The 25,339-nt window shown below is 31.8% G+C and overlaps 2 protein-coding genes across 4 annotated transcripts; both read left to right on the forward strand.

Moving 5' to 3' along the window:
* Nucleotides 1–7,766: 7,766 nt before the first annotated feature.
* Nucleotides 7,767–15,067, forward strand: LOC25495097 (RAB11-binding protein RELCH homolog). The gene is made up of 19 exons (XM_024785972.2): nucleotides 7,767–7,971; nucleotides 8,955–9,307; nucleotides 9,398–9,505; nucleotides 9,891–10,061; nucleotides 10,126–10,662; nucleotides 11,110–11,184; nucleotides 11,291–11,419; nucleotides 11,489–11,563; nucleotides 11,650–11,859; nucleotides 11,991–12,143; nucleotides 12,244–12,458; nucleotides 12,777–12,894; nucleotides 12,990–13,122; nucleotides 13,190–13,391; nucleotides 13,485–13,590; nucleotides 13,668–13,808; nucleotides 13,878–14,001; nucleotides 14,139–14,258; nucleotides 14,640–15,067. Exons 1-19 carry the CDS (start codon nucleotides 7,767–7,769, stop codon nucleotides 14,993–14,995), a joined length of 3,531 nt encoding a protein of 1,176 aa, XP_024641740.1. The 3' UTR covers nucleotides 14,996–15,067.
* Nucleotides 15,068–19,263: 4,196 nt separating this feature from the next.
* On the forward strand, nucleotides 19,264–20,906 carry LOC25495099 (uncharacterized). Of its 3 annotated transcripts, XM_024785683.2 has the most exons (4): nucleotides 19,264–19,388; nucleotides 19,681–20,057; nucleotides 20,161–20,289; nucleotides 20,589–20,906. In XM_024785683.2, exons 2-4 carry the CDS (start codon nucleotides 19,914–19,916, stop codon nucleotides 20,709–20,711), a joined length of 396 nt encoding a protein of 131 aa, XP_024641451.1. In that variant the 5' UTR covers nucleotides 19,264–19,388; nucleotides 19,681–19,913; the 3' UTR covers nucleotides 20,712–20,906. The 3 variants fall into 3 exon arrangements, 2 of the variants coding, with proteins under 2 accessions (XP_024641451.1, XP_039682610.1); XR_003012948.2 differs by having other exon boundaries at nucleotides 19,681–20,293; XM_039826676.1 differs by lacking the exon at nucleotides 19,264–19,388 and having other exon boundaries at nucleotides 19,451–20,057.
* Nucleotides 20,907–25,339: the final 4,433 nt, after the last annotated feature.

Consider the following 25,339-nt stretch of genomic DNA (forward strand, 5'->3'; position numbering starts at 1 on the left):
AAGATCTCCCTTTGTTTGGTGAAAGATTGATGAAGAACATAAGTGATTTTTGGACGATTAATAAAAATATTGCAGAAATTAATTAGGCCAAAGTAGTATATTAGGTTGTCTTGGGGAGGTTCTTTGATTTAAACCACTAAAGGGGGGTCAATTTAGAATTACAAGTAAAACCTATCCACCTAATATTAAGGGTCAAAATAACTTTTTGTATGATACACAAAAAGAATGCCTTGTGTATCCTAACCTTCACCGTCTACTATAGCTAAATTGTCTAAATCATTGGCTGCATCCACTCCCAACCACACAAACCACTACCTGCTAAAGAAGCATGGATAGAGTCGCCTACACTTATTTTTTTTATTCTGTTCAATAGACAATCTTCATTAGATTCATAAATAATATATTGTCTGAGAGTTTAGAAAGATAAGAAACATCAAATTCTCTCACCTCGTAACATCTCAATATTTTATATATGTTCTTTTCTTTTGAATAGTTTTCTCAATTTGTCATTTAGTTGTTCGACAATTTATTTTATGTGTAATTTTTTCTTTTAAGAAAAAACCTTGACATGTACTACTTTAGTTAATTATTTAGGAATTGACATCTATTATTCAAACCATTTCATCTTTATAAATCAATTTGGTTTGAAAAAGATAAGATAATTATTTTTTTAAATGGTTTTTATTCTAAACCTTTATTGCTGCATTTTTATTTGTGATTTATTTTAAAGTTAATTTTGTATTATATTAAATATTAAATTAGTTATTTTAATTAGTTTTTGATTTAGACACTGTGATATATATAGTCCACATTTTTTTAAGGAATCTATACAGTAGACGTCCTTTTGGTTGCCTAACTCCAGTCAATTCCCTTGCATTTTGTCTCCTAATCTTTTAGTTTAGTGAAGAGAAATTATAGATAACAAATTCATGTTCCTTTTACTTTGGGTATAATAATATTAATTAGATATTTTAGTTGCCAAATTATTGGTATTCACTATGCACTATACCACTCCAAAAGTATATTTCTTTCCCTCTACATGCCACTCCATTGCCGTGAATAATTGTGGGATCAATGAAACGATTATTTAGTTCCTAAAAACAAGCACACGTTGGCTACATATTCCAACTTCCAAGTCTCTCACAATCAGTTGTCTTCTCACTAATTGACTACACGAGCCACTCTTCTTTAGCATTTTATCTTTCACGTAGACAAACCTTCATTTTCCAAATCTCAAACATTCCATTATTACTTTTAATCCTCGTCCACTCAAATTTAGTTCTTCTAATAGATGATCATGATTTTCCCTCCTTAGTTTCTTAACATCACAAAGTCTCCCATCTATATGACCTCACGCAAATCATCCCATATCACAATGCTCTCTTATTATTTCCCAGTCTTTGAGCATACATCTCCAACGTTCCATTGATTCATATGTTGTATACAAATATTTTTCAAGTTTATCAATCAATTCCTACAGTCTATCCCCTCACAATATTCATCATGTTCCCAATATATGGTTATTCGTTTTCAACGGTGTAATCTTCAAAACAAAGTCTAGAGCGAGATAAATCATGCATGCATTGAACCTGCGAATTTAGAGAACCTTATAGTTCTTTGATTGGGAGGAAAGCGTACAAGGTAAGAGCTTTTTCCGCACACCATCATACTAGGCGGATAAGTGTTGTAAAATGATAGTAGAATTCTTGTCCATTAAAAAGAGTTAGTTTTCTATGTATTATTCTATTTAATGACTTTATGTAATTTATATGTATGACTTCTTATGGTGATTGAATATTGTGTTGATTGTTGTGAGAATTTGATCATTAGATTTGGCACGTTGATAACTATATATGATTCTAAAAATAGCTTGTGGTTCATAAAATATTAGAGCTTGGTGGGTTGCATTTCATGATTTTATTTTTGGTTTTGTTGATGACATTGAGTTGCGTAACATAGCATGAAGTATTTGGGCTATTATCGCTAAGTGATAGGCCTTGCGGAGACCATTTAGTGGTCTAATTTTTATTGGGCTAATGTCACTGGGTGGTGGGCCTTGCAAGAACCATTGAGTGGTTCATTCTTCCACTAGTTGTGGATGTGTGCGTTAACACGACGATATCCGGATCACTTGAGTCTTGCATATCATCCACTTCATGCATTAAGTTTTACAAAATAGTGTTGTGTACTTTATTCTTTTGGTCATTTCTAATCCTTTTTAGTTGATGAGTACTTTTATTATTATTTGATGGCATTTTTATGAGTTTAGGTGATCTCATGTGGAACCGGAAATTGACCATTACATTAATATAATTTTGTAGGTACCATAGATGAAATATGAAGCTTGATGTGTGATGAAACGTTTACGGGGCAAATTAGGTTTTAAAATGAAGAAGAAAACTACTTTTTATTTAGTTGTAATTGTAATTTAAATATTTTTAAAATATACTATAGAGTTTATATTTATTCCATTAAGAATTAGAGTAAACAAATATATGTTCTTATTTTAAAAAAATAAAAAACATTTTTAAGTAATGTGCTTGATAAAATTTGGGGCGTTATATCAAGCATAATATCATCACCCTCAAATAGATTCTTCATACATACACTCATTTCCGAGTCTTTTGCACCGCCAAATGGAAAAGGCATAGAGGGACTTGACAACGTTTGGTTTTAAATATGACATTCCAACGCCGGTGACATCTACTTTGTCCAACAGTAAAGTCTTCAGGAATAGCTTGTCATGCAAAAAAAAATATTTATTAATTTTTTCTAAAACATATGGATACTATTCTCATTCCTATATATATATATATTTTTTTTTTTTAATTTGCTAATTTTTCTATACGGAAATGGAGTTGGGATCCAAAGTTATGCAATTCTTTTCTTGAAGGAAAAATTATGCGATTATGTGTTCAATGTATTTGATGTAATAAGAGTAACAAAATTCAGCCATGGTTTAATTGTAACAAACCGGTTTTAAGTTTGGTTTGTACCACTTAATTAGGTCATTTAAATTAATTAATTGTAACAAATTGATATTTAAGTTTTTTCAGTATCAATTAGGTCCTTTAAGTTACTTAACCGTAACAATTTGAGGTATTTCATATCTTAAAAATGTAAGTTATTCAGGGCTTAAAAGTTACAATTAAATAACTTAAAGACCTAAGTGTTTCGAAATATACTTTAAAGACTAAATTATTACAATTAAATAACTTAAATGACGTAAGTGATACATAAAAATTTAAAGGATCAATATGTTACAATTAAATAATTTAAAGAACCTCCCGTGTAATTTAGTGCATCTTACCTTGAAGTATATTCTCTATTCTTTTTAATTCATTCATAAACTACTTTGATGTCAATTTTGTTTTAAGCTATTATGTATTTTTTTTTTTAAAACTTATATAAGTAAAATCAATCTTATTTTACTTTCGAGTTTTTCGAGTTTTGAAGATTTAATCTATGTTATTATTTCAATGGGGTAATAATATAAATGGTTTTGCTATGAAATATCCATCAAGAAAATAGAATGTGTGGTTTAGCATTGAACACCTTTTGATTTGGACAAAAAACTCCAACTTTTCTTTTTGAAAAAACAAAGTCAAGCTAAAGGGTAAGTTTGTAATTTGATTATTTTTTTCATTAATGCGTTAATCAAGCTCTTCTTCTCTAACCTACTTTGTCATTCATTAGGAGCATCACCTTGTTCAGACCTTCTTCTTTTTTTCTCCTAATTTTTTTACTTCTTCTCTCTTGGCAGTTCGCAACTGCGCTGCAACAAATTTCTATTTTCTCCTCAATTCACTATTTCATCCATTCCATTCAAATGGAAACAATATCTTGTTTTTTAATTAATAAATTGTAATTCATTCCCCTCATTTCCTCGTTCAAATTAAAAGTATAAGAAATCCATCCATTCAGTTGTCGTTGGGAATAAACCTAAAGGAGCAATTTCTTCGCACAATATTTTGGTTGATTGTGAAATTGAGATTATTACTTTTATTTTTGGAAGATTAATTTCTGGTTAAATTTTAGTTGGGCGAGAAGAGCTTTTTATTGTTTTTGGACGAGAGAAGGGGCACAAAAGCTGAAATATAAAAAAATAAACTATTAAAATTAAATTGTGAATGACAGACTTGCCCTTTAGTTTGACTTGTTCTCAAGAAGGAAAGTTGGAGTTTTTTCTCTAAATCAAAAGGTGTTCAATGCTAAAACACACCTTCTATTTTTTTATGGGTGTTTCATAGCAAAACCCATATTTGTAATGTTTCATAGCAAAACTCATTTGACTTTATTTTTGTCCTTAAATGTAAACTTCTTTTTAAATTACTAGATGCCTTTATTATTTATTTTTCTTAAATATACCTCTAATTAATACTACTAACTTGTCTTAAAATTGAAAAAATTAAATTTAATACACATACAAACAAATGACAATTTAATAATATTGACACACAAAACAAACACATTAATTATACTGATAACTTTTCTTAAGAAATGTGAAGAAGAAAAAAACAAAGGAGCTTAATATAAGGAAGGATGGAGTATTTTTTTTTTTTTCTTTTCAAGTACATAATAAGAGTTAGTCCACAAAATCATATGTATAGTATTTATGCACATGTATAAAAAGACATTTTTTTAAATGCTAAAGTAAAATTGATTTAACATTTTGAGGATAAATATCTCATTGTATGTGCGGATGTCTACTAAGACCATGTACAATGGTTCAACACAATAATACCATTCAACATCCACTTTTTCAATTCCCAACACTCCACGTCATTTTCTCTCTCTTAATTCAACACCCATTCAATTTTTACATCTCCAATGATTTTTTCATTCAACACCCTACCCCACCACCTTTTATTTCTTATTCTTTATTTAATTTTATATTTTTGTTTTTATAATTACATAAAATTAAAATTATCGATTATAATTAAATTAAAATAAAGATACACTTAATTTTTTTTTTTGTAAAAACAAAATTTATTTAAATAATTTATTTATATTTTCTTAACTTAAATTAGAATAATTTTGGTTGTTGAAATGGTTATTATTGGGATCCATTTCACTAAAAATAAGATTAAAACTTCACTTAATTTGCTAATAGAAAGATAATAATAAGAAGAAGATAGTGAATAACTTGGTTTTTTTTTTCTGTGTCCAAATCAAATGAACCAAGTCTCTATTTATAGAGAAAAAAAATCATGAATTTTGGTATAATTTTTTTAAAAAAATTAATTTACAACGAAATAATTGAGGTTAAATTATGAAAATGATAAGAATCGGGACAACCAATTAAAACGTGCCACGTGTCCTTATCTATCCAAAAATCATTTTCTCTCTCCGCGCTCTGCACGCTCACGCGTCAGTTTTCAGCGAATGGCAGCGCGCCACATGGCAATCCGGTCTGCATTCAATTGTGTTGAATTGGTTCATCCTCCCTCTCATCCAACACACCATTCAACTACCATTAAACATACCATTGTAAATGGTCGAAGAGAAAAGCTAGACCCAAGTGGACCCTCAAACAAATGATATGGTACACATTAATTTTTCTTCTTCTTTTAACACACATATTTTTATGTTATTGGATAGATATAGATTTTTTTTTTTTTGTTGACAAAGATAGATATAGATTTGAACACGTGTAGTAACCGATATTCAAATAAAATGGATCTAGTAACCAATATTGTTTTTGACCAATCGTGAATGGTTGCAACATTCATAAAAAATATTAACATTCATAGCTATATATATATATATATATATATATATATATATATATATATATATATATATATATATATTCTTGAGTCAATGAAGTATTTGGCAAAATTATAGGTACAAATTAAATCGTCTAACTACTTTTGCGAATATATAATCTGTCAAATACGAGTCATCCTTACTTTTTTATTTATTTTTTATTTTATATTTTTTTTAAGGAATCCTTAGTTTTTGTATAGATAGAAACTGTCCAAACTATTTTTTATCCATCAATCAATACACCCAATTTACTAAAATTTTTATATTCACTCGGTTGAAAATTTCATCTTTACACTATGTTTCTTACTTTAATTAACCTTGTCAAACTTACTTACTTAAGTTTCTGGTTTGTTTAAACCTACATGAACTTATACATAAGAGCTTATCATGTGAAACATTTATTCTATAAGCTGTTTATCCAACTGGGCAAAATCATAAATAATTATCCATACAATTATTAGTAATGCAAATTTTACGGTACTTAAGAATAGTTCATACAAATATTGAATCTACAAAGGATAGTTGAAAATATGCATACATAAGCAAGTAATTAATAAGCAAAAACTTATGCTAGTAGATCCATAGTTATTATAAGTACATGTAGTATAATGATTAATACATATATGGAAGGATCAACTTATGGTAGTAGATAATCATAATTAATATATAGTAAATAGGAAGAAAATTACTTAATAATACGGAGGACGTGGCGGTGGAGGACCGGGATGACCAGGCTGTGGTGGCGGTGGAGCAGGATGAGCATGAAGTGGTGTATGATGGTGGTGGACAACTGGTGGTGGAGCGTAAGGATTTGGAGGAGGGGGTGGATGGTGGAAAACAGGTGGTGGGGGAGCAAAAGGATCATGAGGAGGTGGAGGGTGGTGAGAGTGGGGCATAGGTGGTGGTGGTGGACCTGGACCAAGTGGTGGACCTCTTCCCATGATCGGAGGTCCTGGTGGTGGAGGATTGTGCCTATGGTTGTGAGGATAACTCATGCTTAATTATTTTCTTACTAGTGAATTCAAAAGTCTATATAGTAAATAATTTATTTAGAAGGTTGAAGAGAAGATTGTGAATTTGTCCTTGATGACACGAGGGACTGACTTATGGCTGGGAATGGGAATTGTTGTTGCTGTTGACTAGTTGTTTATGTAAATAATAATGTTAGTGCTATCTAGAACGACATTAGAAATAATTAATATGTCGGCAATCCCATCAGTAACTTCCACTTGAGATATTTGTGGTTTGAGTAGCGTTAGAATCACTTTCTTTCTAATACGAAACATTAATGTTACTTTTCCTATTATATCCTTAACTATTTATTATTCTTTCTTTTTTCAATTCTTTCATTCATCTTTCTCATATCAATTATTAAGGATAATTTTGTAAAACAACTCATAATATCTCTTTCCCACACAATATTAATTACATTTCTTAATATGTGTGAAATGCCTAAAACGTCATACAATTTGGGACGGAGGGAGTAATTTATATGGTACAAAAAATAAGATGAAACATTGTCACGTAATATACCATACCAAGAAAAATGTAAAAAAAAAGTAAGATGAAGGATTAAAATTGGGGAAAAAACAGATTTTAAAATGAGGAACGAAATTTGTTTATTTTAAAAAAATTAAGACAAAAATATATTTAAACCATCTATTCTAGGAAATTGCAGGAATGTAAAACAAAATGTAGGGAAAGTTGGAAGTTTGAATATGGGACTCTACTTCTCTATACTTATGATGTATAAGTCTAGTAGCTAGATTATTTGATTAAAATTAAAAATAAAATGACAAGTGCATTGATCAATAACAAAAATAATGAATATGTCATAAACAAAAATCGTTATTAGGTCCTTAAAAAAATGGTTATTATGGTTTGGGTTTGATTAGTCTATAAATGGAAAGCACAAAAAGCGCGCGCAGAATGAGGAGTGTTAGAAATGGAAATGCATTGAGATTGATTGAGATTACTTACATTCATTGAACTCAGAAATGGAATTTTCTCATCAGAAATCATCATTATGCAATTGTGTTGTTAATTTTCTATTAGAAGAGAATTATATTCTAACTGCTTTTGAACTTCTTCATGAACTTCTTGATGATGGACGAACCAATCAAGCCATTCGTCTTCAACAATACTTTTCTGATCCTTCTAGATTTCCTTCTAATCAAATCTCTCGTTTCAATTCCCTCTCATGTATATATCCTTCCTCTCTCTTCCTTCTTTAATTTACTTTATTGAATCGTTATTTTGATCCTTCAAATAAATTGTAATGTATAATCTCTGTAGCACCTACACTTATGATATAGAAGATGTGTTCGGTGATCAATATGTGTTAGTAACCAACACGACACCTGCATTCAATTATGTCATTTTCTTAAATAATTATTGTGTCGACATGTTTGTGTATTAGAGATGTAAAAGTTAGTTTGCATATTAGTTAAATCATGGCGTTGGTCCACATGCATGTGTTTGTGTTGTTAGTTTGCAAATTTAAGAAATAATAAATTAGTTTTTAATATTAAAGATGGTATGACATTGTAATTTTCCAAAAGCTACACCGTGGCACTAAATATGTAATTAGCCTTTAGCATAACTTTTAGAGTCTCTACAATTATTAAACACAGACATAGACACTGGACACAACAGACACCTCGACATTGATAATTATTTGAAAAAGGATATAATTTAATGTAATCACATGTGTCAGTGTCATGTTGGACACCCGACACGTCTTCAATCAGAAGTGTCAGTGTTAGAGAGACTATAAGTGTAATGCAATATCAAACTTCACAAGAGCTATTTAGAACCACCAGTCTATGTTTGGTTTCATTTTTCGAGGAGTCAAAGTTGATTGTAGAACAGTAGAAGTGTCAAATTGGTTTTAACATGCTTGGATGTTCTTAAATAGAACTGATTTTGGTTGCAAAATAATTCTAACTTGAAGCTAAAATTTGTATCTTTTGACTTCTACAATTGGTTTTAGCTTTGAGTTTAACGCTCAATTCACTTTTAGATGAATGTATTACAACAAAAATAACTTAACTAGAGTGTTTGGAATTGCGGTGGAGTAGATATCCATGCACGTCCATACGAAGCTACATATTGTAGCTTCCAGTTGGACGTGGTTCCAAACATATCCTCAATCAACCACTTGAAATTGCATTTGCTTGTTGCAGTGGCGGATCCTCAAACACTGCAACAAAACAAAGAAGAAGCTGAAGATAAGTTAGTGATGACAGATTACGAACTGCGTTTGGCACAAGAAGACATTACAAAACTGAAAGCCGAATTGCAAACCAAAACAGAATATAGTACTATTGATGATGCAACTACGAAGTCAAGTGGAGATGTTTCGGTGAACAATGGTGGTGGTGAGTTACAAACTCAACAACAAAAAGGGAATAACCATAGTCCAGTCGCTGCTTTGGGTCCAGTGAAGGAAAATGAGCGTCGAGACCTCAATTGTGCTGTTAAGGAATATTTGCTTATAGCTGGTTATCGACTCACTGCAATGACATTTTATGAAGAAGTATCAATATCATTCATGAATCAACTCAAGTGTTTTTCTTTTTCACATTTTATGATCTTAATGTTTAATTTTCATTAACTGTTATTGTAGGTTACAGACCAGAACTTGGACATTCGGCATAATACAAATGCATTAGTACCAGATGCCTTGCGTCATTATTATTATCACTATCTTTCATCAACTTCACAGGCTTCTGAGGTCATTACTTAATTTCTGGAGTAGCCAAATTAGTCCATTCAATTAAATAAATGTTCCAACTGGTTGTATGTATTTGATGTGTATTATTCATACCTATGTTTTTATTTAGTATTTGGTTTGTATATATTGAAGTATCTTGTGCACGAATTTAATATCTTTAGTAAACGAAAAATTCCTTAGTAATATAAGCTGAAAGACAAAATGTATACCAAAATGATTGATTCAATAACGGAGTATATCAGTGTAAAGGCCTGCCCAATCTGCATGTAAGTTCACCGGATAGTTGCGAGAATCAACTATATGTTCTTGCATTGGCTATATTAGTCCTGCAATACTGCTTCCAAATCCACCGTTTATGTTGAATCACATATGAATGGATATGCAGGAAAAAATTGCCCAAGTTCGAGAAATTGAAGCATTGCTGAAGGAAACTCAGAGCCTGAATGAAGAAAAGGAGAGCTTGTCGAAGGACAAAGATTTCACAGACGGTCAAATAAGAGCATTAACTAAATCCTTGGGTGCACTTCAAGAAGATCTTAAGCAGAAAGAGAACACGGTAGTAGCTATCTCAAACAGTAATCATTTTCTATTATGAATCTTATACTAATAATAACTTTTAGGTTCAAGTGTTAAAGAAGTCTTTGGAGAATCAAAGAAAGGAACTCCATGACTGTAGAGTTCAGATCAGGAATCTGAAAAAGCACAATGAAGGGTTTGGTTCTGGAAATAGTCTGGTTGTTGGTGATGTTGATAATGTTCTGCCCGAGTCTTTAGATAAGTACAAGGAAGAAATTAATAAATTACAAATGGAAGTTGAACGGTTGAAGGAAAAGAATAGAGGAGCTGCACAACATAGAAATTTTAGCATTTCTGAAAATGAACTTTTGCAGACGGAAGACAAATTTATTGAGATGCATGAGGACAAAGGTGCAACCTCTCATTCCGTTGACGAGGCATTAGATGTTGTACATGATGAAGAAGCACATTCTCCTGCTCTTCAAACTCTTGATGAGTTTGCTGATAAACACACAAACTCACTACTAGATTTATTTAACCCTGTACATACAAACACTACTTTTGAAAATATTGAAAATGTCTCTGAACAAAATGGTGGCAAGCAAGATGGTGATAACAAGGAAGCAATATTTGAGAAGATGGCAAGTCCATTCTACTTTGATTGAATCCTCATACTTGTTAAATTTATTTTTTGGTTTCGTTTTGCCTAGCTTTACCTTTGTTAAATTTGTCAAATCCTTAGCAAGACTCTAACTTCTTTTAGCTTATCATTTCCTTTTTTAGCGCTTTTTAGACACCAATTAACAAGAATCTAACTTCTTTTAGCTTATCATCCAATCATATTTTGTAATATTCATAGAAAGTAGAATGTCAAATTCTTTTAGTTTCATGTCACATTGATAGTGGATACATAATTAAACTCTTTCTAAATTCACTGAAACTGAATGATCATAACTAGTTTTGGTAAGGGCTTATTCTAGTGTTAAAAAATAAACTAGTTCTTGTGTATTTACACAGATAATAAATCTCACCCCCTCCCTTCATGTACATTTATTTTTCTGTTCTTATATATGTTAGTACTTTTACAGGGATTAGGAACCATTCAGATATTGGCAGATGCTTTGCCTAAAATTGTTCCTTATGTTCTCATCAACCATCGCGAGGTTTGTTACTCTCTAATTTTATATACACATAAATGACGTACAATGCGAGGTTATTTACACATAAATCGCGTATAATATATGTTACATCACTATTGTTTGGTTGCAGGAGCTCCTTCCTCTAATGATGTGTGCAATTGAGTACCACCCTGATAGTAGGACTCGAGATTCTTTGACCCACACATTATTTAACTTAATAAAGCGTCCTGATGAGCAACAAAGATGGATAATTATGGATGTAAGTTATATTGGCTTTATGTAAGTTGATTAAATAATCTGGTTTTCAATACAACTATGATCTTTTCAGGCATGTGTCAGCCTTGCGAAGAATGTTGGAGAGATGAGAACAGAAACTGAATTGCTTCCTCAGTGTTGGGAACAAGTATATTCCAACCATATTTTTTGCATGCTCCTAGCCATTATGACTTAGGAACCTTGTTTTCAGTTTTTCGGTGTTATGGATTTCAGATAAATCACATGTACGAGGAACGTAGACTGCTTGTTGCTCAATCATGTGGAGAGCTTGCAGAATTTGTACGCCCTGAGATTCGCGATTCTCTTATTTTATCAATTGTGCAACAACTAGTAGAAGATTCTGCCACTATTGTTCGAGAAGATGCAGTTCATAATTTGGCTAAGCTGCTTCCACTTTTCCCAAACATGGATAAATATTTCAAGGTCAGCCTCACTATATCTGCTTCGAGGCAATCATGGAGAAGATTTCTGACTTGAGAGAATTGCCTGCAAATGTAAGCTCTGAAGGAATAAATATAAAGAGTTGCTCCAATTTATTGTTTTATTTTTGTTAGGTGGAGGAGCTAATGTTCCAATTGATATGTGATCCCTCAGGAGTAGTGGTGGAAACTACTCTCAAGGAATTGGTTCCGGCAGTTATAAAGTGGGGAAACAAATTAGACCATGTTTTAGTTGTTTCACTCTCTCATATTGTCAGCTCTGCTCAGGTATCGTTTTTCCTTTATATCTTCAATTTTCCTTTGCGATCCAGAACTTCATTGTTGGAACTTATTTCTGAGTAGACTTTTTTTTTCCTGGAAATTGCAGCGTTGTCCAACTCTTTCTGTAGTTGAAGGGCGTTTAGAGTCACATCTACATGTGTTGGGGGAAAGAGAGCGCTGGAATATAGATGTTTTATTGAGAATGCTAGTTGAGTTGCTTTCTTTGGTGCACCAAAGAGCAATTGAAACATGCCCCTTCTTGTCCAACTTCGGAACTACAAATTTTGTATTATCTACCACATTGCTTGAATTGTATGCAAGGTAAGCTTGGTTCAAACTGTTCAATTTGGCTCAAACTATAGGACTTACGAAGGAAGTGATTAAACTTATCCCTGGCTCTTGAATGTTGCAAATTCTTCGTTTCTAACCATGAGTTACTGGTTGGAGTATTGGGTAAAGAGGGTGAAGTGAATGGGAGAATAGGTGGAGTGTCATGACTTGTGTCCAAAACTCACAAGATTTGTATGATTTTCTCATTTTCTAATGTATACGCATTGCAGAGATGAATATGCCGAACCATAAACTATGTGTGATCACAATGTCAAATATATTGATCTTGATTGGCTCTACATTTGGCAGGGAAAATGTTGAATGGAATGAATTTGAATGGATGCATGTTGAGTGCTTTCCTAAATTGATACAACTGGCTTGCTTGTTACCATGGAAAGAAGACAATTTGCGAAGCCGAATTTCAAAGGTTAGTCGTCTATATTTTCTGGTTTTTTATTGCGTGCTGTATGTTGAGTAGCATAAGAAACTGAATGATTTCTGATCAAAGTTGCGTAATTGCAGTTTCTGTTATCAGTTTCTGAAAGGTTTGGGGATACCTATGTTAAATGCATAATGCTCCCTGTATTTTTAACAGCAGTTGGGGATGATGCCGATTTGTCATTTTTTCCTAAGGCCATTCATTTGAGAATTAAAGGTTATGTTTCCTCAATTTTTCTGTAAAATATTACATATTTGCTTTATATTTGACAGTTTTCTTGTAGGTTTGAGACCAAGATCTTCTATTGCTGAAAGGCTATCTGCATCATGTGTCCTACCACTTCTGTTAGCTGGTGTTTTGGGAGGGCCTCGAAAACGCAAAGAATTAATAGATTACTCGAGAAAGCTGCTACTAGAAGACAATTCCAAGGAAAATCCATCAACCAAGCACACACCTGAAATTGTTAACGCTATCCGTTTCATCTGGTTTGTATACCCACCAATAACATGTTTATATATTTTCAAAATTGCTAGCAGTCTTTTTGCCAATTTAGGTCTTGAGCTTGATTTATAATGCAGCATATATGAAGAAAACCATGGTATGATATTTGATATACTGTGGGAAATGGTTGTTAGCTCTAACGTGAGCATGAAAGTAACTGCTGCTAAACTTCTGAAAGCTCTTGTAAGCTTACTAATTTCATAGTTTCTAAGTAAATCTCATATTAATGCCAACACTAACTTAGATGACTTCATTATTAGGTGCCATATATTGATGTAAAGGTTGCCTCAACTAATGCTTTGCCTGCCTTAGTTACTCTTGGATCTGAACAAAACCTTGATGTGAAGTGCGCTAGCATTGATGCTTTTGGTGCCGTCGCTCAACACTTCAGAAATGAAATGGTATCTGTTGCTAGCTTATATATATCATCAGGTTTAGATGATCATGATCATAAATATGATCTCTTGCAGATAATTGACAAGATACGTGTTCAAATGGGTGCTTTTCTTGAAGATGGATCCCATGAAGCTATGATTGCTGTCATTCATGCGTTGGTGGTTGCAGTACCTCATACAACAGAACAACTTAGAGATTATATCCTTAACTTTCTTTGTGGGAAATAATGTTACGAAATGTGTTTTTGATTTCCTGACTCTCAACAATCTGTCTCATTTCCTATTGGCTTTCAATGTTTCTTAATTTCCGTTGTTTGTTTCTTAACCTTGATGCACATCTATTGTCCAAGATTACTCAACTTACAGCCGTGCCAATTACTACTTCAGCTGATTTGAAGCCTCGACAAGAAAGAGCTAATGCTTTTTGTGAGGCAATCCGTGCTCTGGATGCTACAGGTTTGCTCCAAGACATTTATTAATCTTTCTTTTTTATATAACTTTCAAGGTATTTTCTGGTATTCATGCCAAGGCGTAGCAATAGTATTAGTAATATCACATGGCTTTGCCTGAGTTTATATGAAAACCTAACTTTGGTCATTGTATGTACCATCAATGCAAAAAAGTTTTACATTGTTATTGTTACTTGTAAATGTTCTGATACATCATTATCTGTTATTCTTATGCATACTTAGGAGAGATCGAGCTTATAATAAATAATGGCGTTTAATATATTACTATTTAGTAGATGTTAGTGTTACATGTACAATCCATAGCAATTGCTCTTTGATAATCGATTCACAAATCAACCTTAATATTATGGTATTATTTATCATACAGATCTTTCTGCAAACAGTGTTAGAGACTACCTCCTGCCTGCTATACAAAATCTTTTAAAGGACTTGGATGCCCTGGATCCAGCACATAAAGAAGCTCTTGACATTATCATGAAGGAAAGATCAGGGACAGGTTACAAGGTTGGGATTGCAGGGTCAATGAGCAACTTCTTTGGTGACGGTGGCTTGCGTGGGAAGAAAGACATTACAGAATCACCATCAGAAAGAATTGTGTCCCCCAAGGGTAGTGCGTCACAATCACCACCGGCAGAGGACACTAGATTTAGGCGCATTATGCTGGGACATTTCAGTGACATACTTCGTGGCAAGGGAAAAACACCAGAGGAAACTCAGAACTAATATGAAGCATTTTGGCCTTGTAATTACACGCAAAATATTGAAAAAACTTAACCCCTTAAATACATGTCCAGAGTTGCGTACCGATACCTTGATTTTGAGGAAAAAAATTAATAACATTATGCCTAGCCTTCTGCTAATAAGTTTTGATCTCTCATTGGATTTTTTATCAGTATTTGACCCAACTCTATTTTTTAGGCAAATGTGATTTGTTGATTCAACACCCTTTTTATTTAGAAAAATAAGTACATAAAAAATGCATTGTGAGTGCATAACTACATATAACCATGATATTAACATGTCGTAGCCTCACGTGCCTCAAATAGTTATTTAGGGACATATATAGATTTCCCACGATTGTTGCACGGTGGAACAATTGAAAGAACCGTTAGGTATAAAAAGAAAATACTTTACTTTCTAATTCTAACGATTTCTTCTGTTGTTGCACCGAGCAACAGTTGTAGGATATTCAAATCCTTTATTTAGATATACTAAACTATTGAAATACAATACATGCTTTATGAGCACGCGGTAACTTGAAGCTATCACCCTCTTTTTTGGTGATGATCATAAAACAAGACAACAATATTTTCTAAGACATGTATTTGTTTGTTTGTATAGTATTGTTAGAAAAAGCTAGCATGAACATGAAACAAATTATATTTTTAATATATATGGATATGTGAATGAATTAAGTGGGATGTTTAGGGTTGGTGTAGGAAGGAAAGGGAACTTGGCCAGATTCAATAAGGTGAATGTCTTGGAGAAGGAGTTGATAATGGCTCTTGACTTGTTCAGGTGTTTTTCCACCAACAACCTTAGCAATATTGTACCAACGTTCAGGTGTGTCTTTGTCATAAACTGCTAAAGCTCTTTCAAAAGCTTTATTGTCTTCAACATTCCACGCAGTACTGGATGAGGAATAAGACATCACTAGTTAATATAATTAGCAAAAAGAAGAGTAATTATTTGCTTATTTTGCATGCTTAGTGTGGTGGCTTGTTCCCTTTTATAATCATGAGAGGTGAGATATGAAAGGTATAGGGACCAAAAACATGGAATAGCAAGATTCCAGAATAAGTACCTTCAATTCAACAAGCGAATAAATTAGTTAGTATCACATATTTGAGAGGATGGTGGGTTGTATCAACTTGGAGAAAATGATTATTCTGCTAGTATATTGCAAGTAAAGCTCTATATATTCTGCTAATACATTGCATTATGTTCTAATCTTTCATACTATATATGGATAAATTCGCATTACAAAGTATATTTATGTATGGTCCTTGTCTGTACAACTCATGCATACGAGATTCTTCTAACTTTATTGGAAATCCTTGACTACATCTTGCTTTTTGATGGGATAAAACGGCAAGTGCACGGTTTTATCGAAGTAGTAATAAAAGTAGAGTATCGTTCCGACAGAGAGTTATGAATTCAATTAACTTTAGATAATGATTAGACTGAAGATTTATAATGTAGAAAGGTTTGAGTTTTTAATTAAAAGAAAATAATAAAAGAAAGGTTTGGTTCATCTAAATGACAAGTCCTTCACAAACCAAACTATAAGCTTATAACTTTATGTTAGACCTAATTTCTCAAGACAGTTTCTCTTTTGTTCCTCTAGCAACCAAGCTTATTTCGCTGACTTGATTACTATTAGATTTTGGTTCCTCTAACAACCAAACCTATTTCGCTGACTTGATCATTATTAGTTGCCTTGAAGATCGAAACTATATGTCTCAAAGATTTCAAAGACTATTTCCCTGCCTTTGAAATCCTTGTCTAAATTCACTTGTTCAAATATCAAAGCTCCACTTTCGTTTTATGAATTGATATTTGAGATGATGGATAAACAATTATCAAACCCCTCACTTTTGTTTCCACAGTTTGATAATGGTTGATCCATGTTAAAGCGGTGAACTTAGATAAGAAATTAGGGTTACATAAGATTAAGGCTTAGAGCTTCATTTGATTAGGATTATATCATTTAGACTTATCCAACAATCCCAAGACAAAGAGAAGTCTACTCACTAACGTTCATTGTAGACATAGAGAAGAAGAGAGAAAACATAAAAGTAAATAACAAGAAAGTAAAGGTGAACTTTTATTCAAAGAAACAATTGTCACTCATTATTTCAGAGAACAAAAGATGAATATTTGTGATGGCTAGCTACTCTATTTATAGCATACATTCGACTTAAAATCTAAGCAATTACATTACTATAATGTTCCACAAGAAACTGCGGGCTAAAATAGAGTAGCTTAAAATCTAAACAAAAGCAGCAAAAGCGATTATGGAGGGTGGCACGGTCGTGCCAATGCTAGCACGGGCCGTGCTTAGCTTCTGACTTTGGGGGAAACATATTTTGTCTCCAAATCTTCGTATTTTCATACCGAATCAGCTCCAAATCCCTTTCTTTTGATCCAAGACTCAATCCATCCAATATTCGTTCTTGAAATATAATAAAATGCAATTTGTAGTAAACTATCTCAAAAAGAAAATAATACTAATATAAAATAAACTTAAATCTAATTAAAACTAAACTAAATAACATATAAAAAGGGATAATAAATGACTCATCACTTTGGTCAGACACTTTTTTTGTTTTTGTTTTAAAACCATAAAAATCTTTTAATGTTAATTATCTCGTGGATATTTTTTTCTTAATTTTCTTAATTTTTAGATTAAGAAGATATTTAGTCTCACGTCTCAACCAAGTTAAGATATGTTCCATCTATCTGCAATATATTTATGAGAGAGATAAACACATTGGATTGAATGAAAGATTAGCAAAACATATTAGTGGAGTCTGCTTATCAAAATAGATCTCAATAATCTATCACTTGTATAAATATCTCTCATAAATGAGATATATTATGTTCCATCCTCAAGTATGTCACACCGTGAGAACTTGAAGCATGAAGAATAGAACAACAATGAGAGTTTGAATTGTTTGACAAAGAGCGGAAGCGACAATGGTTTGAATAATTTACTGCAACTACAAAGAGCCGGATAAGATATGCACATCTCAAAACCCTTCCCCGAGTTTCAAATTTAATTAAAATTTACAAATGTGGATAGACTATAATCTATCTCTAACATTGATTTCCAAGCAGTGTGAAGTTTAATAGTGTTCAAAAACAAGATAAAATGAACAACTTTGATTTCGACTTAACCATATGATATTCTCTAGTCCTTGGATGTCATGAAGAAAAAAAAAAAAGAGCAGTTGTCCCAACTTATATTGTATTCTATGAAGTCTGGATACGCAGTGTAGGTGCAATACGATATAAATAGTAGATACACAAAATTTATAAATTTAGGATACAATATGGCTAAGATACGTGAACGTAATTTTAATACTAAAAAATTTGGGGTTAAATATGTTTTTAGTCCTTACATTTTGCGCCCCTTTGAAGAATAGTCCGTACATTTCATTAAATGATTTTAAAATCCTCACATTTTCAAAATTAGTCTCTGCTGACGAAATGCTGATGTAACAGTTAGTGAGTCCCAAAATGTAAGGACTATTCTTCAAAGTTACGCAAAATGTAGGGACAAAAAATATATTTAACCCTAAAATAATTGGGACCCACTAACCGCCACATCATTTCGTTAGAGAATTAACAGTAGGGATTAATTTGATAATGGAGATAAAATGTGAAGATTTTAAAAAATATTTAATGAAATGTAGGGACTATTCTTCAAATAGGCGCAAAATGTAAGGATTAAAAACATATTTAACCAAAAAACTTATATGTATGTAAAATACTTAAAAAAAAATATTGATTACGTTACATTATTATATATATATATATATAATCATAAAAGTCACAATTTACAAAATATAACACATGTGATAAAATAAAAATATATGAAGTTTTCGTATAAATCATATTTTATTTTCATTCATATGTTTTTTTTTTTTTTTTAGGAATTCATCTGTTAGAATATCAACAAACACATCAATAAAAGAACTAAAAACAAAGTTTGTTTAATGTTGATTGATTGAATATGTTGTCTCTAGTTATCTTCATCCATCGAAAACATAATTTTTAATTAGTTAATCTAAAAACAATTATATTAATTCATATCTTAAATTAAATTGTATAGATCTCTATTAAATCTTCACAGTACAGTTTCACTTTTTTACCCTTCATTTTTTAGGATACGTATGAGTCAAATATTTGTGTGTATCCATCAAATTCTTATAATCTTATAAGTAACTAATAAAATATATATTATAAATTAAATAATTAATTATAATATTCCATATGTGTATGTGTTAGAAATAGAATGATTGCAAGCCTTTCTTTTGTAAGACAAATTGAGCCCCCTATTGTTTTGCCCTAGTCTTCCATTTCGTCACACACGCAGAGCAGCAATTAAGTCGTAAGTTGACACTATCTTTCTTTCTTTATTATTTTTTGTTTATTACTTCAATTTCTCTGTAACTGCATTTGCTGATTTTGTTTCATTTAAGTGTGTTTGTTCATACATTTGCAACTAACTCAAACAACCTTTGCTGATTTTGTTTTGTTGTGTTCTGTTCTGTTTGGTTTCGATTTTGCTGATTTTGTTCGATTTAGGTGTCTTTGTTCATATGCATTTGTAATTAACTTAGAATTGTACTGATTTTTGCGTGCATGCACTTGACTGACTTTATCATTTTGATTTTGTCTAGGAGTGATCGATCATGGCGGTCCAACAGAGCTTCTCAATCTGATATCAAAAAATCGATCTCATTCGCTTTCGATCAATCTGTTCTGTTCGACTTGGCGATCTTCCTCTGTCCCAAATCATCATCACATCTTACCTTACCCTTCAAGTACCCATTCCAACCTCATCCTTTCAACAATAACGATGACTCGAGTGTCCAATTAGTGGCTGGCTGAACCATTGGTTGATGGTGGAGGCATGAAATTCTTAGTGGAGAGCGAGGGTGATTTGTTGTTAGTAGATGTTTATGAGTGTATACGTACTGGGTTCCCTGATCATGATCCTGTAAGGATTCATGTGTTTAAGCTTAATGAGAAGAAGTTGACTAGTTTAGGGGACAAGGTTTTGTTTTTGAACTTTATATGCTCATTTTCTACATCTGCTTCAAATTTGTGTGTTTCCAAATGAAATTGTATTATCTTTATGGATTATCTCTTCACATCAGATATGTACGTTGGACAAAATACACGTGTTTTGCACTTGGATCAAGGTCGACTTTCATCTGTGTCTAATTCTCCTGAATTTTCCAACTTGTTCTGGCCACCTCCCGAGTGGATCGTCAAAAGCTGAATTCGTAAGTGAGTATGTTATCTTGCATTGAAAGGTCTCTCATGTTATTGTGATATATCTTTATCTTGCTTAATTTATGCTTAGTTTGGAATAAACATTTCAGTTAGTACTTATTAACAAAAGAAAAATGGAAATGTTGTTACATTAACTATGTGCTTATCTAATTTTTCAAAAGCTCTTCATTTACTTTTTTTTTTTTTTCATATGCAACTAGCTTTTACTGAAATCTGGATCTATTTGACGCATTTTGTTTTGACTCCTTTTTGGGGTAACTTATATATATGATAAAATGAATATATGCAGGACATCACCATGACAAGTTATTATTATGAAGTTTCTAAACTGAAGGTAACAATGTTGATGGTTTTGGATATCTTCTTTTGGGTGGATAAGCGTTCTAGTGGATTCTTCAACTCTTCTCTTTAAGAAAGTTGTGATCATTCAAGGTTTTTTATGTTATGTTATTTTGATTCGATGTTGACCACTGGCATCATTGTGGTGATCTAAGATTGACATGCAGCCCTGTGGAGTTGAGTCCTTGTTTAGGGTCAATCACAACTTCTTCTCCACCAACAAGTGCTTGTTGTCAGAAGTTAAGAGAGCAGAGACCATGCCTTTGTGGTTACCTCAAAAATCCAAGCCTCAAGCAGTATATTTACTCTCCTGGTGCTAGAAGGGTTGCTAGCTCTTGTGGGGTTCCCTTCCCAACTTGTTAGCCATCAATCATAATCATGTTTCATTTCAATTTCCATTCTCTGTAATTGGTGTAGCAACTAGATAGTCGTTGAGTCAAGAATTAGTAAGTTTAATTAAATCTAAGTCTTGATCCTCGACAATGTTGTTGCTGCATCATTTGCATTTTGTAGCGTACAAATAAATAACAATTATGTTTTTCATGCTTGTTTTCACTGTAGTTAGTATTAAATGCTAATAAAAATGAATGAGATCAATATATGTTGAAAAAAGAACGAGTTCAATAAACATGAATGAGTATTTCATTTCTTGATTAACTGACTCCATAGTTTAACTTGTAAGTTCGTGATTAATACTGAGTCAAGTCAACGGTTGATTGGGTCAACAGTTAAGAAGTTGTAGCCAAAGATCACACAACAACTAGTGCAATACCATGACGATAAGTAAATCAAATGAGAGAGAAAAAAATTATGGTAAAAAAGTGTGTACATGTGAAGTGGTCATGATTTCTACTCCTCAAATCCTTACCTGGACAAACAATTGTCCTTAGTGGACATCTTTGAGCGCATTACCACAACTTAGTCTTGGATCCGGCTTGGACGGTCCTGATTAGCTTATGCGATCCTGATTCAGCAGACTTAAGTAGGTTTATGTTGTGGTCCGCTCATTTGTTAGGCGAAGAGAAAGAAAATTGTTTTTCCCACTTCATACAATGCTAAGAAACATTATGAAATGACAAATTTAACTTCAAATTACATCGGTAGTTAGCTACCATCGGTTAAAATTCAACGGCGGTTAACTGCCGTTGGGGTTAAGCTTTTTTTTTTTGAAGAAACAAAAATGGAATATATTACTATGAACACTGTAATTGTTGAAGCACAAGACGTGCCAAAACAATCACAAAAAGATTACTACCCTATCAAAATTACATCAAAGATAGTCAATGCCCATACATAGAAGTGGACTCGACCACCAACTATGTGTACCAAAAATAAAGACTATGTTGCTGGCTTTCAACCACCACAAGGTATTTGATTTTACTTTATCTAACAATAGTGGTATAGAACTTTGACGATTCTGAAATAACCTATTATTTCGTTCTTTCCATAAAACCGAGACACATTGAAACCAAATCAAATGAAATAAGGATTGACGCGATTTCAAACCACCTGCATATTCAATAAATTGCACAAAATGATCTGAGATAGCATGAAAATCTACCCCTTCAACACCAAACCAAGTTGTTATTTCATGGTGTTTCTTAGCATGGTTTGAAGTGGAAAAACTTTGTTCGAGGAGAAATGACCTATCAGCACCAATAGTTGGTCTTGGCACAGTCCCACTAATAAAGTTAGTATCAAACCGAAAATCAACTTTATATGGGATTGAATTTTGTAAATTTTAAGCAATTAAGCGATAAAAACTACTCATTTCGCATTATTGATATAATTATGTCTACACTACGATTATTATAATTTTGTTATAATTGTATTGCACAAATAACTAACTTTTAAAACTAAATTTTAAAGTAATTAACTTGAGTTAACAATAATTTAGATTATTAATGAATATAATAAGACCCAATTGATTATCCATCAACTCAACACAATTAACTATAATTTTGAACATGATTAACAATGACTTTTAATTATATATCCAAACCAAATCATGGTTAATGGATATCATATTATTTAAATTTCAACAAATATATATGTGTGTGCGTGTGTATACACACGCTAACTAGTCGATAGTTTATAACTTAAAGCTGATAAGATAGTGGATTAAATATGTAAAATTTGGTAAAGTTAGTGGTTGAAGTAGCAGGAAAATCTGAAATGAAAAAAAAATCAATTAGTATTAAATTTTTTAAATAAGATAATAAAGATGATTTCACAGAACCCTGGGTCTAACCGTGATTGGACTCACATGGTTTATATGAGCTCCACTAAATGATAAATTGTTTGAGAGAATTAGAATTCAATTCTTAAACGGAACATTTCTTAACCAGATTTTACTTAACTTATTGAACTTCTAATTATTATGGTTCTCTTCCGCTGGTGGGTTAAAAAAAAAGAAAAAAAACCATGGGCTTAGAAATAGAAAGTGTGAGCGTTAAAATAGAGATTTTGAAGACAGTAAGAATAGAAAATGTTATCCCAGTGAGCTTAGCTCAATTGGTAGGGATATTGCATGTTATATGCAGGGTCTGGGGTTCGAACCTCGGACACCCCACTTCTCCACAATTAAATTGTGTGAGCTCTAACCACTAGGCTACTTGACAAAAAAAAATAAATAGAAAATGTTGTCACAAGTTTGAGTATTATAACTAGCGGAAAAAAGGACAATAAGTGCATGTTTATTTGCATTTTTCTATTATGTTCCCCTGTATTTATATTTTCTATTGTTTTTTAATTTAAATTTGAAAACATTGTTATGGAAAATTTTGTAAAAAAAAGATGTAAAACTAAAGTATAATTAGTTTTCAAATTTCCTAATATATATATATATATATATATATATATAATTAGTTTTTAAATATATATATATATATATATATATATATATATATATATATATATATATATTTAATTTAGGCCAAATTTCATGGTCTAACCACATGTTACCAACATTTCATTATATAAAGACATAAGTATTTTTTTGTGTGTTCAAAACAATTAATCCAATTCAATAAATATAGTCACATAGAAAAACATGAAGAAACTCAAGCCTTAAACAATATGTCAACTCTCATGAAAAGTCGCCAGCTCTTGTGGTGTTCCATTTCCAAACTTGTTAGCAATCAATCATATTCATATTTCATTTGAATTTCAATTCTCTATAATAGATGTAGTAACTACAAAATCGTTAATATGTTGATTGACGGTGCCTTTGTTGATACAAGTTCAATACATATGAATTGGTATTTCATTTGTTGATTAATTGAATTGAACTCTACTATTGCAAGTAGTAAATTTGTGACCAATAAAGGAATAAAAATTCAATGGTACAAAAGCAATTGTAACGTGACATGTATTGTTTTTTTCTCTACCGAAAAAAGTAATTGAGCTGGTGAATGTATAAAAGACATTTATTATTTTTAAGCAAAGAGGACACAGTTAGAAACAACTTAATCTTAGAAGTTGTACCATGGACTAACCAAAGCTTATAAAACCATGACAATAAGCAATACAATGACATAGTGTTATCCACCATAAATATTGCTATATTACCCAATTTGACATGCACACAATGACATACACGTGGAATGGTGTCAAGTACAAAGATGAAACCTCCCCTAAGTAACTCCATCACCCTTTCACCCTAACCCAAATAATCCCTTCTCTATGCAATATCTATTGCATATGCATGCTATCTAGGTTTGCTACTTTTCACATGATTTCATTTTCCCATAAACTAGATACATGGTTATAAATCATGCATTGTTTTCAGTAGTAACTAACTTCATTCATTCAACCTCCCCTGAGTAGCACCATCCTATATACACCAAATTATTTTCCAAAGTATGGGTGTGTACTTAGCAAATTGGATAATGTATGATTAATATGATAACATTGTCAATGTTTTGATGATATTAATTAATTACATGTTATAATTGGCATCATATCAATCTAGAGTCTAGACTACAAAGTTACAAAATACAATTAGGTTAACTGACTTGAATTGAGTTATAATTGATTTGGATTAACAAATATTTTTTACGCACTTAACTTAATAAAACTGATAAATCCAATTATATCATATTTGTATATATTAATATACAACAAAATATGCATCATAAGGATAATACCTATCCTGGATGGTGCCATTGAAGAAGTTAACAATCTTTGGGAATATGGAAATATTTCCTGCTGCACTTTGGACTACATGTTCCTCCTCATTCCCTATAATTCAACATGTGAACCCAAATAATTACTATTTCGTCTCTTTTCTTTTTACCTCAATTTATTTTTAATTCATATAATTTCTAAGATAATTTGGATTTGCTATAAGAAAATTAGAGTTGCCAACTTAGAGCCTAATTTAATTCTCTGAGAATATCAAATTTTTTAAAAAATTAAATTACCTTTTAAATTGGTGACTCCAAATGATTTTCTTATTGGAGATCTATAGTCATTTTACTAATTCTCTCAATAACAACATGATATTGTAGGCATATACAATTTGTATTCTTTAGCAAGAAGAGATTCTAAACTTTTATCTAATCAAAATCTAAAATATAAAAACTTGTCGGATTTCATCATAGCATACGTCATTTAAAATTACCATTTATCATGTCATGACTCAAAAGATCAAATTGTATTCCTAATTTGGCAATGTTCCACATGCTAGAAGTTAGTATC

This window comes from Medicago truncatula, chromosome 6 (genome assembly GCF_003473485.1).
Source record: "Medicago truncatula cultivar Jemalong A17 chromosome 6, MtrunA17r5.0-ANR, whole genome shotgun sequence".
In the NCBI taxonomy this organism is placed as follows: Eukaryota; Viridiplantae; Streptophyta; class Magnoliopsida; order Fabales; family Fabaceae; genus Medicago; species Medicago truncatula.

Bases quoted from the DNA above. Each gene is read 5' to 3' on its own strand.
- LOC25495097 (XM_024785972.2), top strand. From the start codon at position 7,767: ATGGAATTTTCTCATCAGAAATCATCATTATGCAATTGTGTTGTTAAT. The intron at 11,564-11,649 runs GTATATTCCAAC...TATGGATTTCAG, and splicing joins TTCCTCAGTGTTGGGAACAA to ATAAATCACATGTACGAGGA. The intron at 14,002-14,138 runs ATATCCTTAACT...ACCTTGATGCAC, and splicing joins AACAGAACAACTTAGAGATT to ATCTATTGTCCAAGATTACT.
- LOC25495099 (XM_024785683.2), top strand. From the start codon at position 19,914: ATGAAATTCTTAGTGGAGAGCGAGGGTGATTTGTTGTTAGTAGATGTT. The intron at 20,058-20,160 runs GTTTTGTTTTTG...TCTTCACATCAG, and splicing joins TGACTAGTTTAGGGGACAAG to ATATGTACGTTGGACAAAAT. The intron at 20,290-20,588 runs GTAAGTGAGTAT...GAATATATGCAG, and splicing joins GATCGTCAAAAGCTGAATTC to GACATCACCATGACAAGTTA.